General features: G+C 42.0%; 2 protein-coding genes across 4 annotated transcripts in view; one reads left to right on the forward strand and one right to left on the reverse strand.

Moving 5' to 3' along the window:
* Positions 1-15,384, forward strand: part of LOC145656919 (NACHT, LRR and PYD domains-containing protein 3-like) — a 486,221-nt gene that overhangs the window by 292,003 nt on the left and 178,834 nt on the right.
* The window catches only part of LOC113568809 (NLR family CARD domain-containing protein 3-like), a 17,887-nt gene continuing 9,129 nt past the window's right edge, over positions 6,627-15,384 (reverse strand). For 2 of the 4 annotated variants that reach the window (XM_081711830.1, XM_081711885.1), the window contains 5 exons: positions 14,627-15,384; positions 12,242-12,415; positions 10,871-11,044; positions 7,933-7,979; positions 6,627-7,837 (listed from right to left, as the gene is read on the reverse strand). The exon at positions 14,627-15,384 is cut by the window's right edge and continues 1,031 nt beyond it. In XM_081711830.1, the coding sequence (XP_081567956.1) occupies positions 7,296-7,837; positions 7,933-7,979; positions 10,871-11,044; positions 12,242-12,415; positions 14,627-15,384 (1,695 nt within the window). In that variant the 3' untranslated portion in view covers positions 6,627-7,295. Of the gene's footprint in view, positions 7,838-7,932; positions 7,980-8,530; positions 9,432-9,524; positions 10,645-10,870; positions 11,045-12,241; positions 12,416-14,626 lie in introns of those variants that run through there. The other 2 variants (XM_081711961.1, XM_081711919.1) reach the window with 2 other exon arrangements.

A 15,384-nucleotide genomic window follows, 5' to 3' on the forward strand; every position in this document is an offset into this window, starting at 1 on the left:
CTGAAGAGGGAAGCATATTTCATACCATACAGCCCTTCCTTCAGAGGCAGCCATTTTGGTCTTCAGCTTGGCGGCATACTGGTGCGCTGTCGAGCTGCCCTCCTGCGTTGGCTTGATTGTAACACCCTCTTTATTTTTTAGAGCAGAGTGAAGGAAAATAGAAAGTCATCCTGTTTTCTCCCTAAGAAATGCTTTGCTAGCAGAAGACAAAAAGCCCTCCTGTGAGCGATGCTAATGGTTGTCACACTGCTCATTTGACATCTGTTCTAGGTTGTCTTGCAGGTAGGGTCCACTAAGTTCCTCTGGACGATGCAGCTTCCCTGGTAGAATAAAACATCAGACACTTTTTCTGATGTTATCCTCCAGTTGTTTGCTTCTCTGGTTTGGGATTGTATGGACCACTGAAATCTTTCGGTGTGTAAATCGGTGTATTTAAACCCCTGTCACTGTGTGCACCATTGTTGGTCATTGTCGCTACCTTAGTCTCTTCAGTCTCTTGTGTAAAAAAACCTGTAGCAAGTAACGTCTGTATTTGTTTTCACCGTTGTCGTATTATGTGTAGATCGTTAGTGTTCCATGTTTAATAATGTTCACTGTTACAGTTGTATGTGAGTGCCACTTGTGTTGTCCATGTTTAACATTAATAAATGTTTCACAAAGTCAAGGGAGTCTGTGTGTCCTGCCCCACACCCTGCGGCACTCGGGCCAGCAGCAACGTTACAGAATGACCAACCACCAAAGGACGCTTACTCCCTCGGCAAATGACGGACTTCCTAGCAGGATGGGCGTGAGTTAATGTCTAAATGTAACATTCATAACCATGTTTGTCTAGCTTGTGTTAATGTTAAAAATTGTTAGTGTTAAGTGTCTCTATGTTCACTGTTTGTGTTACACGGGAGTGCCACTGTAGTCTTTATGTTTTATGTAAATAAATGTTCGTCCACGTCGAGAGAGTCTGTGCGTCCTGCTCCACGCCCTTCGGCACACAGGCCGACGCGTTACAGAATGACCAAGCACCACAGGACGCCATCTCCTTCGGCTAAAGACAGACTTCCTAACGGGAGGTGCGTAGGCACTCCCACTCTGCTGCCTGGATCCAAGGAGATTGGGGAGAGGGCTGTGACTGGTGTCAGTGTCCACTCCGGAAGTGGAGGGGAAAATCCCCAGGAATTTCTTGGGTGGGCCTAGGGCTATTGAGCCTGGGCCGAGGAGGACCGAACAACCAGAAAGAGGGCGGTTGGGTGAACCCATGAGGATCTCCAGTGGGCAGAGCTGAAGCCAGAGTCTCTTCCCTTCAGTGGACTCGCCAGCGAGACTAGAGGGGTCTGCCCAAAGCCCCGGAGGCAACCCGCCTCTGGGACGATCCTAGAGCGGCAGGCGAGAGGAGGACCGTTGGGGGAGGTAGCACGTCTGGAACGGGGCGGACATGCACCCCGCGTGTCCATTGAGGCCACAGACACGTTCAGGGCGCCTGCGCAGGCAACAAGCACCACGTCGCAGTGCCTTATATGTCTGTATGTGGGCGCTATTGTTTGTTTGTGTTTGCGCCTTTGGTACGTCTACAGGCGCAACCAGGGAAGCTGCGTTTGTCCCTCTCGCCACAACGTCTCCCTTGTTGGAGGAACCTGGCCCGCCTGGTAATGGGTGGGCACCGGGCACTGCTGTGCTGTGTGTTTCTGTGTACACGTACACGGCGTCCTGAGGCTCGCATTCACTGGAAGGACACATCGGTAGCCACGCCCATTGGGAGGAGGTTCTGTAACGGAACGCTCGCCTATTGCGAGTCACGTGGTTTGGCCCTCCTCATGCAATGGGAGGATCTTTGTTTGTAACCACACCTACACACATAAGCACCTTGTCTTTGTGTATTTAAACCCGCGTCAGTGTGTGCAGTGTTGTTGGTCATTGTTGATGTAGCGTGTTGTTTGTGAGTTATTGTCTAAATGTAACATTCGTAACCATGTTTGTCTAGCTTGTGTTAATGTTAAAAATCATTAGTGTTAAGTGTCTCTGTGTTCACTGTTTGTGTTATATGGTAGTGCCACTGTAGTCTTTATGTTTTATGTAAATAAATGTTTGTCCACGTCAAGAGAGTCTGTGCGTCCTGTTCCATGACCTTCGGCATGACCGGCATGTTTTCTGTAATTAATATATCTAATTCAATGTTAAACCTCTTTTCCCTGTAAACACTCTTTTATTAATTTTAATTTGCATCTGTGGTATCTGAGTTACTGGCATTTTCTAAAAAAGGTCAGAAGTGTCTGTCACTGACAAACCAGGTAAAATATATTGGTGCCAAAATAAGACCAATAATAAGACACATCTGCAATCACTCTGACATCTACATATCCATTAGTGCCAACACCAAGTGATAACAGTGCACATACGCCATAACTGTATTTAAACAGGTTGTCAACAGCTGCAAAAGTGAGAGAGAGAGAGGGGGGAGAGAGAGAGAGGGGGAGAGAGAGAGAGAGAGAGAGAGAGAGAGCGAGAGAGAGAGAGAGACGGGGGGGAGAGAGACTTTAAGGTAACTGATGTAAAAGATGAGGATCTGGAGCTGGATGAAATTTCTAGAGTGTTCTCTGCAGTGTATAAAGAACTATAAGAGCCACTTAAACAAGGGCTTTAACATGTCAGAGATTCTGAAGCAAACTTATGAAAGATATTCTACAAGACAAAGACCAGTTCCACTGTACAACCACCAGGGGGAGTGCTTTGTCATAAAAGATTACTCTTGTATCAGTAGAATTTATGACCACTTGTAGCAGTTGGATAATCTCCACCTGCTCCCAACCAGCTCTGTGCCTTATGGTCCCTATGACCTTGTATACAACTTAAACCCATAAATACCTTCCCTCTGCTGCTAATACACCAGAGCTTATCTGACTACAGCTAATAAATAAATAATATCACTCAAAATAACAAGTGCACCTTTTGATGAGTGTGTCTAATTACCAACAAGTTATTTATTTACTTTATTAAAGCATTTTAAATCGGTGCCCATTCACTTTGTGCAAAAGAATGCAGAATAAATCAGTTCTCGTTCACTTTGCGAAGTACAAAGCAGAATAACTTTGTGAGAAGTAAAATACAGTAAAACAGTGAAATCAGTGCTCATTCACTTTGTGAAGTATAATATAGTATTAAACAGCTCATTCACTATGTGAAGTATAATATAGTATTAAACAGCTCATTCACTATGTGAAGTATAATATAATATATAATACAGTGCACATTCACTTTGTGAAGTATAATATAGTATTAAACAGTACTCATTCTCATTGTGAAGTAGAATACAGTATTAATCAGAGCTCAATCACTTTGTGAAGTATAATATAGTATTAAACAGCTCATTCACTATGTGAAGTATAATATAATATATAATACAGTGCACATTCACTTTGTGAAGTATAATATAGTATTAAACAGAGCTCATTCACATTGTGAAGTAGAATACAGTATTAATCAGAGCTCAATCACTTTGTGAAGTATAATATAGTATTAAACAGTACTCATTCTCATTGTGAAGTAGAATACAGTATTAATCAGAGCTCAATCACTTTGTGAAGTATAATATAGTATTAAACAGCTCATTCACTTTGTGAAGTAGAATGCAGTATTAATCAGAGCTCATTCACTTTGTGAAGTAGAATGCAGTATTAATCAGCGCTCATTCACTATGTGAAGTAGAATGCAGTATTAAACAGAGCTCATTCACTTTATAGTATTAAACAACTATTTACAATGGGGTGAGTGGGGTGGTCAGCAGATCACTGACCCTGTCCAGCATCTCCTCTCTTCATCTCCTCCATCCGCTGCGCCACAGTTTCCCCCGCTGCTGCTGTGCAGAAGTGCACCTCACGAAACCTGCTGTGCTCAAAGTTGAATTCGGGTCCAGGCCATGAGACTGTGGCTGCCCGGGACTACGTCCCTGATGACACCGCAGTCCCTCGTGACGGCAGCACACCTGTTCACGCTGATGCCAGCGATGGTCTGACCAGCCATGTGAAGCCGACAAAGCTCCAGGGAGACGGCCTTGACAAGGCGGCTGACGCTGGGCCACTGAGCAGTCTCAGTCCATTCAGCAAGACAACTCACCTTCAGTGTCCAGTTCCAAGGACACAGCCAGCAGCTCGGCTGCACGCACACACCTGCAAGATGGAGCGCTGGTGCCGGAGCAGGCACAGATGGGGAGGCGGTCGCTGCTCTGTTTGTCATGCGTGAATTCACTACCTACCTCTTCTTCTCCCCGTCCTTACCCTCGTACAGGTCGCAGTATCTGACATGGGGGGTGTGGTATCAACTGATAAAGTGCAGATCAACAGACACTTTACAGTGTGAGGTTTCTCACTTCATGGTAGCTCTGAGTGCAGCATAACATCTGCTTGTGATGGCGTCCGCTCCACCAGAACAACCTGCTGTCATCAGCGCTGCTTAGAGAAGGACTACAAATTATTTACCTAAAGAATCTGTAAATGGTTGAAATGATCAGACTACTCAAAAAAAGAAGAATACAGCAGCTGACGTCCAGTATACCATTTATATAACATAAAAATAAGATTCTACATCTTTAACTGACAGCTAATGCTCCAATCACTGAGGAATGAGTACCAGGGTGAGCCACATCTATTTGTTGATCAGACTTTAGTGGAAAGCCAAACTTCTGTACTGCCTCCAAGAAGAAAACATAAAGGAGCTCAATTAATCTAGTTAGTACACTGAGAGCACATTATCAGACTATATTCAATATTACATTATGTTACATAATGAACTAACCTATAACTCACTTACTCTAGTTAGTACACTGAGAGCACATTATCAGGCTATATATTCAATATTACATTATGTTACATAATGAACTAACCTATAACTCACTTACTCTAGTTAGTACACTGAGAGCACATTATCAGATTATATTCAGTATTACATTATGTTACATAATGAACTAGCCTATAACTCACTTAATCTAGTTAGTACACTGAGAGCACATTATCAGACTATATACAATATTACATTATGTTACATAATGAACTAACCTATAACTCACTTACTCTAGTTAGTACACTGAGAGCACATTATCAGACTATATTCAATATTACATTATGTTACATAATGAACTAACCTATAACTCACTTACTCTAGTTAGTACACTGAGAGCACATTATCAGACTATATTCAATATTACATTATGTTATATAATGAACTAACCTATAACTCACTTACTCTAGTTAGTACACTGAGAGCACATTATCAGACTATATTCAATATTACATTATGTTATATAATGAACTAACCTATAACTTTGCCATCAAAGTTCACTTATCATATTAATCTTAAGACAACACAGTAAGTCACCTGCATATATTTAGCTAATAAATAATAACAAATAATAAATCAATTACATTTACTACTGTTGTGTCTACACTTACTAAAATATGCACACAGCTCTTCACACAACACAGACTAACACAACAACTCACTGCTTTTCACACAACACAGACTAACAACTCACAGCTCTTCACACTGCTCCTCTCTCTCTCTCTCTCTCTCTCTCTCTCTCTCTCTCTCTCTCAGGAAACATTTAAGATATGGATTAAGCATGAGGAAATATGATATAAATGTTGCAACTGCAATACATGATATGGCCAATAGATCTTTCTCTCTGTCTCAGGAAATCAGGACATACAGACTATTGGGAGTTGTGTATTAAGTGTTTGAGACTTATGTATTAAGTGTGAGGAAATGCGGAATAAAAAGAGTTTAACGTAATACACATTATGGCCACTAGATGGAGAGAGTATTCCTCTCTCTCATCAACACTGAGCTTGTTGGCATCAGTGAAAGTGACTTTAGATGAAGTAGCTTATATGTTCTAAATTCTAAATTACAACCATTAACAACAACTTACAACCTTTGCGATATATTAAAACATATTTTTATTTATTGATGCATTGTTTAAACACAGAAATGATCGTGTTCTGAATCATCAAGCCACGCAAATAAGGTATTGGCACAAGCGTGCTAACAAGTAACAACATTTATATGTCCAGTCAATCTATAAAAGTGTTCTCATGGATCTCTGAGCAGTAGAGTAGGAAACATTGGGTGGCCACCAGGTCAACTCAGTGTCCTGCCAGCTAAAGTGAGTAGCTTGAGATGTGTGTACATGCTTGCACACACACATACGCACATGCACTACACTCTTTCACATGCATAGAAATACCTCCCGTTGCTGTATTTGGAACCGTCAGCCCACTAGTCCAAACTCAAACACGCCGTTTCATGCAGTAATGGAGAGAGAGAAGTGTAGTGTGTGTGTGTGTGAGGCGGTGTGTGTGTGTGTGAGAAAGAGACAGATGTGTAGTGTGTGTGTGTGAGAGAGAGAGATAGAGAGGTGGTGTGTGTGTCTGTGTGAGAGAGAGAGAGAGAGAGAGAGAGAGAGAGAGGTGTAGTGTGTGTGTGTGTGTGAGAGAGAGAGAAAGAGACAGATGTGTAGAGTGTGTGAGAGAGATAGAGAGGTGTAGTGTGTGTGTGTGTGTGTGTGTGTGTGTGTGTCTGTGTGTGTGTGTGTGTGTGAAAGAAAGAGAAAGATGTGTAATGTGTGTGTGAAAGAGAGAGAGATGTTTATTGAAAGGTGTTTATTGGCTCCCAGTGCTCCAGTGCAAAAGAAAAACCACATCAAATCAAAAACAAAGACAAATATTCAAAAAAGTAGAATTTAGCATTTACAAGGTCAAGCAGAAAAAATTCAGCAATCATAAATTCTCCAACATCAATCAATTTCAAAACACCACTCTACTGAATTTTCCCTTAGAAACTTATACAGGGAAAATCAGGAAATTATGTGACATCACTTCCTGTGTTTAGGCAGTACAATTCCCCATAAAAGTCCCCTTCAACCCAGGATATGGTTTCTTTTCCCTCCAAATCAACATAGAAGACTCTCCACAAAAATAATCACAGGTAAGTTCATTTTTCTCTTAATCTACTTTTGTTTTACCCACTTAGTTACAATATACAAACTCTCCTGGCCAGATAAACACTAAACTTAAACTCTAGTAACATATTATAAGAACAATATTTAATCTCACATACTTACAGTAAATGTCTCTTCCCCTGCAGGTTCTCACTAAATAAAATTATTTCCATGTTCACCATCATTAAATCACATCAGTAAAGGCTGATCAAACAATCCCTGAGTGTCTGTGTGTGTCTGTGTGTGTCTGTGTGTGTCTGTGTCTGTGTGTGTTTCCCTGCAGACTCAGGTGTTCTCCAGGACACAGGAGGCTATTCTAGCTCACACACACACACACTGACGAGCGAGAACCCCAAACCCCAAACCCAGCATAGAGGGGCTCAGTGAATGTGGAGTGGAGTGTGTGTAAGTGTGTGAGTGTGTGTGTGTGAGAGACGCTGTAGAAGGACAGAGTGCCTGCAGCCCAGTCCAGATACACTCCTACTCTGTTAGAGCTGCAGGGGGCAGAGATGACAGTGTAGTTATTATTGTGACTGACAGAGTGTCTGTTATTATAGCAGCACAGACTCCAGGACTTCATATTACATCCAAACCTACAGTCACTACTGTCTCCTTTCCTGCTGATTCCTTTATATGTCACTGATATAACTGCCCCTCCCCCCCACCCACTCCTCTCAACCTCCCAGTAACAGCGTCCAGTCAGACTCTCTCTACACAGAGCCTGATACAAGACATCAAATCGCTCTGGATGATCAGGATACGACTGCTGCTCCTCCACAAACTTCACCTTTCTGTTCCCCTCAGACAGAGACAGACGTGTGTGTGCTGTGTTTGGGTCCAGTGTAAGATCACATGCATCTGCACACAAGAAGAGACATTAGAGGGCACACATACTTTGTGTGTGTGTGTGTGTGTGTGTGTGTGTGTGTGTGTACATAACATTTGCTTCTTACATTTTCTTAGACCTGGTTTGGTTCTGATCTTCCCTGCATGCTCCACCCTAAAGAAACACACACACACGCTTAATAGTTTTGTCTGTCTCTGTCGCACACACATCGATAATATTTCTCTCTCTCTTTCTCTCTCTCTCTCTCTCTCTCTCTCTCTCACACCCACACACAGAGATAGTAGTTCTGTCTCTCTCTCACACAACCAAACACAGATAATATTTCTGTCTCTCTCTCTCACACACACACACAGATAATATTTCTGTCTCTCTCTCTCTCACACACACACACACACACACAGATAATAGTTCTGTCTCTTTCTTTCTCGCTCTCACACACAAAAAACACAGATAATAGTCCTCTTTCTCTCACACACATGCAGACAAGTTCTGTCTCACACACACAAACTCACATACCTAAACACACACACACACACGGATAATAGTGTTTTCTCTCTCTCATACACACACACACATACATACACACAATCCGATTATGTGATAACGTAAATAAAATGTAAAAAAAGAAAAAAGGAAAATTCAATTTCAGCATATGGGTGGAAAAACATGTTTATTTAGACCTAGTCCACATGAGACAATGCCATCCTATAAAACACATGTTGCGCAGAGCTTTTCTCTGTGTTGCATATGTATTTCCTGCACTTGATGCATGTGTATTGTTCCATGCATATGATGACACAGCACCACAGGCAGCCCAGATCTTGATTCCGTATTTTGCGGGTTTAGATGGTATGTATTGCCTGAAGGGGCAGTGGCCCCTAAATGGCACCAGCTGCTCATCAACAGTGACATTAGGGCCAGGGTTGTAAAACAGGGGCAGGCAGTGCACCCACTTGTCCCATACTGTTCTGATGGCAGCTAGCTTGTCTCTCTGCCACCGAGCTAGGTCTGTCATCTCAGTTATCAAAGCAGATAATCCTGGAAATTATTTAAAAGTTTTCTAGAGACATTGTGGCACAGAACAGGTCTCTGCCAGTTTCTGCATCCCACAGGGATTCTGTGGATTCCCCTTTGGATCAGAAAACTCCAGCAAGGATAAGAAGCCCAAGGTATGCACGTAAATGGGTTTGGTCCATGTCCTTCCAACCCTCTCGAAAAGCACGCCTTCCCTGTAAATTGGTGCAATCCAGAATAATTTTCTTGATGTCATCCGGGATGAAAAGTTCAAAAGAAGACTCTATGTCCTGGATGTGAGTAACTGCCATCCATGTTGGCCCTGGTCGCATCTTTATCACATTGGCAGACCTGCGGGGTAGCTCTTTCTTTGGCCAGGAGACCATTCAATTTTACCATTTTTTGACATCCATATTTCTCTACATGCTAGCTGATAATGTCCTAACTGCTGTTGGGCTGGTCCTGCAGGGGGCTGCTGATGGGCTGGTCCTGTGGCTGGCTGGTGAAGGGTTTCTGAGGCTGGTTGTTGACTTCTTCATTTTGATGGAGGTTCAAGTTCAGTTTTATCCTCTTCAGACTCATTGTCAGACTCTGGATTGACAGAAATGTTATCTTCAAAATTCAGAAAATTCTTTCTCTTCATTATTTTCCCAATGTTCTCACTGTTAAAAAAATAATTTCTAAGGCCTTCTGAGCAGAGAAGCTTTTTGCCATCTTGATCAACTGCTGTGCATAGCCATATATGCAGATATTTATTGGTTGTAGTCTGCCCCCAATTTTGAGGAGTGTGAAAATAAAGAATGATTCCCACAAGATGGAGGGTAAAATGTGCATAAATGTAGGATCAGACAGCTTGAAATATAACAATGTTGCAATCTTGACTGTGAATAGTAGGACCTTGTGCATGAACACATATGCACACACACACACACACCCCACAAACACAAACAGTAGGTCATGTAGGAGGTCACTTTTATTACCTGTGGGTCCAGTGGACCTGAAAACCACCTGTGTAATATAACTGTGTAGGGGGGTGTACAGGGTGAAGTCATTAAAAATGTGTTATGATGCATGTTCTTCACAGGAAATGACCCAAAGCCATGAAATCTGAGGTTGAAATAATAATCAACTGCAACATTTTTTCTTTTGGTAAACATTGAAAACACAGATCCAAACACCACACAAGGGTTAAATCATTGCTTCTTTTTTTTCTGTTTTCTCATTCTCTCCCTTTCTCCACCACTCACACACACTTGCTCTCTCACTCACTCACTCACACACAGAAGCACAGGTGAAATGAAAAGTCACTCCATCAAATGGGTGAGCTCACACAACACAAAGGCCTCACCATGCTGTCCAGCAGGTTTCTCTCTCTGTTTTAAAGAGTCCAGACTCCTCCCCATAATCACACCTGTCAATCATGATGGGGAGCAGGAGCCAACCAATCAGACAGGAGGACGGTAGCTCCGCCCTCTGGCCTACACAGCTCCACCCGCTAACACTGACACACTTACCATAACACACTACAGTACAGTTCAAAATAACACACTCGCCATAATGCTCTACAGTACAGTTCAAAATAACACACTCGCCATAACGCTCTACAGTACAGTTCAATATAATATACTCACCATAATACACTACAGTACAGTTCAATATAACACATTCACCATAAGACACCACTGTAGAAGAATTTACTATAACACACTCACAATAACAGCACACAGCAGTACAATTTACTAAAACACTCTAACAACAACACACAGTAATACAGTTTACTACAACACTGATTCTCCAACTCACTCTAAACCCAAACAGTAGACAACAAAGACAATGCAAATATATTACTGCACAGCAGAGTCTACAAACAGGATTAATTATTAATAATGAGACCAATCAAAAATACATAAGGAACAGATGACTATGGCCTTCACCAGTTCAGTTGTTCACACACACACACACACACACACACACACACACGAGCACATACAGACACACATAATGCATGCACACACGATAAAGTTCCATACCTGAGTGTCTCCAGTCTGCAGTGGGGATCCTCCAGTCTAACAGAGAGCAGCTTCACTCCTGACTCTCCTGGGTGGTTGTAGGTCATATCCAGTTCCTTCAGGTAGGAGGGGTTTGAACTAAGAGCTGAAGCCAGAGAAGAACAACCTTCCTCTGTGACCAAACAACCAGACAGTCTGCAGAAAGGAGAGAGGGAGAGAGACAGCGAGTGAGATGTAGTTCCAGATCAGCCTACATGGGGCAGCTAGAGAGTCTGGTAACTGTAGCGGAGGCTTCACCCTGTGCTTTATAATAAACTACTGACATGGTGAGGTCTCGTATGGAGGTCTAGTGTACATTTATAATAAACTACTGGCATTGTGAGGTCTCGTATGGAGGTCTAGTGTACATTTAGAATAAACTACTGACATGGTGAGGGCTTGTGTGGAGGTCTAGTATACATTTATAATAAACTACTGGCATGGTGAGGTCTCGTATGGAGGTCTAGTGTATATCTATAATAAACTACTGACATGGTGAGGTCTCGTATGGAGGTCTAGTATACATTTATGGAGGTCTAGTAGACATTTATGATAAACTACTGACATGGTGAGGTCTCATTCATTCCTCACCCAGGACTCTACACTAGTAAACAGTGTGAGGTCTGGTTTATTGTGTATAAACAGTAGTTATATTGTCCTGAACTAAACAGTATGAGGTCTGGTTTACTGTGTATAAACAGTAGTTATATTGTCCTGAACTAAATAGTGTGAGGTCTGGTTTACTGTGTATAAACAGTAGTTATATTGGTCCTGAACCAAACAGTGTGAGCTCTGGCTGGCAAAGAATTTTAGCAAAAAAATGTCCAGTTGAGGCCTGCAGAACATACTTAGTGGTGGGACAAATGGGACCAGTGAACATTTGAATCCTGAATGATGATTGTGCTATGTGTACATTTTCAGATACCTAGTGTTAAAGGGAACAGGTACAAATCGTTCAAAAATGATCTTAAAACTGCTGGTGCATAATACTGTACTATAATGTAGTTATTTTTTTAAAGGACACTGACCTTTTAAAATGGCTCTTTATTTACATTCAAAAATAGTCACAGAAACTCACCTGCTCTCTAATTACACACCTGCTTATGAGGACCTTATGCCCCACCCCCTCTCTAACTACACACCTGCTTATAAGAGGACCTTATGCCCCACCCCCTCTCTACACACGTGTTTAGGAGTGTCGGGTACTGAACTGTTTCTAATAGTGTCGGGTACTGAACTGTCTTCATGTATCTTTATCTTCCTCTAAAAGGACACTGACCTTTTAAATATTCCTCTACAATGTCACCACACCTTACTACTTTTTTACATTCAAAAATAGTCACAAAAAGTAACCTGAGAATCTCCAGTTTACAGTGTGAACTCTTCAGTCCAGCACAGAGCTGCTCCACTCCTGAATCCTGCAGGTCATTAGTATTCATCTCCAGCTCTCTCAGTGAGGAGTTTTCTGTTTGTAGAACTGATGTGAGAGCTTTGCAAGACTTTTCAGTGAGACCACAGTCAGATAGTCTGCAAAGGAGTAAATGCAGGTCAGTCAGAGGATGATGAAATACAAGATGATGAAATAACAGAAAATGACAAAAGGCTGATTAACAAAATGTTGACTGCACAGAAGTAGGCAGGACTCAGGAATTAACCAGTAAGGAACATTGGCAGCAACTATGATATGCAAAACCAAACAAACAGCCTGGAAAACAGAACACAGGGCTTAAATAACCGAGACTGATGAAGACTAACCAGACACAGATGAACATAATTACAGGCAGGATTACAGACAAGGGGAATGAAACCAAAACAAGCATGTGAAGGCATCAGTGTGGGAGCTGTGACACCAGGAGGAGGAAACTGTGACAGTAGGTCATCGTGGAACATGCCCCATGCTGTGTGAACAGTCCTGTATAGTATCCATTTGTTCCAACCAGCAGTAGATTGTCTTACTAACTGGGGCTTTCTGTTTTATTCTCTGCCCATAGGTGGTGAGGAGAAGAACGGAGCACTGATCTGATTTGCTGAATGGGGTGTGGAGGTTCTCATAAGGGAGATTAACAGTGACCTAATGTGTAGCTCTGTCTCATGATGCAGATTATGTGCTGGAAGTTCTCCCGAACTGTCTTCAAGTTTGCTTTATTAAAGACCCCAAGCACAGTGAACACAGACTCCACACACCTGGTTTACTGTTTGATAATGGGGTCATACAAGTGCTGCAGCTCCAGGTCAGTGTCTGCTTGTAGAGGAATAAACACCACAGTATTGATTATGGAGGAATAAACACTGCAGTATTGATTATGGCAGAATGAACAGTCAGGTGTGTGTGAGGCAGACCCCATCAGTCAGTCAGGTGTGTGTGAGGCAGATCCCATCAGTCAGTCAGTGTGTGAGGCAGCTCCCATCAGTCAGTCAGTGTTTGAGGCAATGATCTCATGTCTGCTGTTGACATGAAATGTATCCCTGGAGTTCACAAAGTTTGTTCTCCATGAACTGTATGTGTGGCAGTGAAATACTGGGGAGAAGAGGACGGTTCACATGTTGTTTCAGTCGGATCAGAACTTTGACTCATTTCTCCTGCACTGCTTGCATGTCGGCTCAAGGACATCTGACTTTTTGTACAAAAGAACTGACATGGTCAGTTTCACAACTGTCCTTACATGCATTTGAAATTCATGAAATAATTTCAACTGTTCACTCAAATTATGCTGATTATATGAGTTATAAAGAAAACATTGTATGAAATGCAAAACAATCATTTTCACTAGTGGTCTCAGATGTTGGTCCCACAATATATGAACAGCATCAGTAACCTGCTACAGTTTTAGGTGAGTGACAGTAGTAACAGCATTAGCTTCTGGGGGACTCACTGCATGTTACACTGATCACACAGAGCTGTGAATGTCACTGCATGTTACACTGATCACACAGAGCTGAATTGGATTATGTTTAACATGACACAAAGTACATTGACAACAACTATTTGCTAATAGATTATGACAAAATGCCTTGGCAAAATATTTAAACAATGAAAATGTTTCATATGAAGTCATATTAACACCTACGCCTTTATAAAGTGTTTCAGATGAAGTTATATTAACACACACCTTTATAAAGTGTTTGAAATGGAGTCATATTAACACCTACATCTTTATAAAGTGTCCACTCACCCTCATCAGTTCTATTGAATATCTCTAAAAAGTTAGAAAACTGCCATCAGTGTGAAATGTGTGTGTGTGTGTGTGTGTGTGTGTGTGTGTGTGTGTGTGTGTGTGTGTGTGTGTGTGCGTGTATACACACTGATAGTTCATACTTGACCACTTCTTTATGTTACACTGCAGCACATTTTCTCTGGCTGTTTCACAAAGAGTGTGAAACTGTTGGCCACTGTTTTAAATGTAGGACCATTCTCAACACACAGACACACAACTATCCATGATATCAAATATCATTTATCCATCATTAATACATTTAGACTAATGAATCACTAGACAGTGTTAGTACATTCCAGTGTTCTACAACTTTATAGGAAACTTTATGGTTTAACTTAAGCACCTGGTGTTGGAGCCTTCAATCACCTACTTGTGCTTTAATGTAGGATCTCTCCATCCTTCTCTCTCTCTCTCTCTCTCTAATGTTCTCTATCACTCTCCTTTTCATTTTTCACAGAAGATCTTATGAGTCAAGAACATCCATTGCTACATCCACTGTTCCTCTCTAAATGAAAATACTCACATGGCTTTTCTGGATGCTTTGACCACTGGCAGCAGTCTCAGTAGATATTCCTCTGATGGGTCATATTTCCTCAGGTCAAACTCATCGAGCTCCTCTTCTGAGTTCAGCAACACAAACGCCAGAGCTGACCACTGAGCAGGAGAGAGTCTGGCTCCAGGGAGATGACGTTTACCTCCTCTGTTCAGGTATGTTTGGACTTCCTGCACTAGAGAATGATCATTCAGTTCATTCAGACAGTGGAACAGATTGATGGATTTCTCTGGAGAGGGATTCTCCCTGATCTTCTCCTTGATGTACTTGATTGTTTCCTCTTTGCTGTGAGAGCTGCTTCCTGACTGTGTCAGTAGGCCCCGTAAGAGAGTCTGATTGGACTCCTGTGAGAGACCCAGAAGGAAGCGAAGGAAAAGGTCCAGGTGTCCATTTTGACTCTGTAAGGCCTTGTCCACTGCACTGTTGAGGAAGAGAGACATTGGGGTTTTGAAAAAACTGAGCAATCCAGGGTGTTGCTGTTGTAGCACATTGGTGTTGGTGGAGATGAAGGAAATAAACACATATAAAGCAGCCAGAAACTCCTGAACACTCAGATGTACAAAGCTGAACACCTTCCCCAGCTGTAGCTCAAACTCCTCGCTGAAGATCTGCATGCACAATCCTGAATACACTGACATTTCTCTGACATCAATGCCACTGTTTCTCAAGTCTTCCTCATAGAAAATCAGGTTTCCTTTTTCCAGCTGTTCGAAAGCCAATTTTCCCAG

Source organism: Electrophorus electricus, chromosome 1, assembly GCF_041902795.1.
Source record: "Electrophorus electricus isolate QZ-2024a chromosome 1, ASM4190279v1, whole genome shotgun sequence".
Taxonomy (NCBI): Eukaryota; Metazoa; Chordata; class Actinopteri; order Gymnotiformes; family Gymnotidae; genus Electrophorus; species Electrophorus electricus.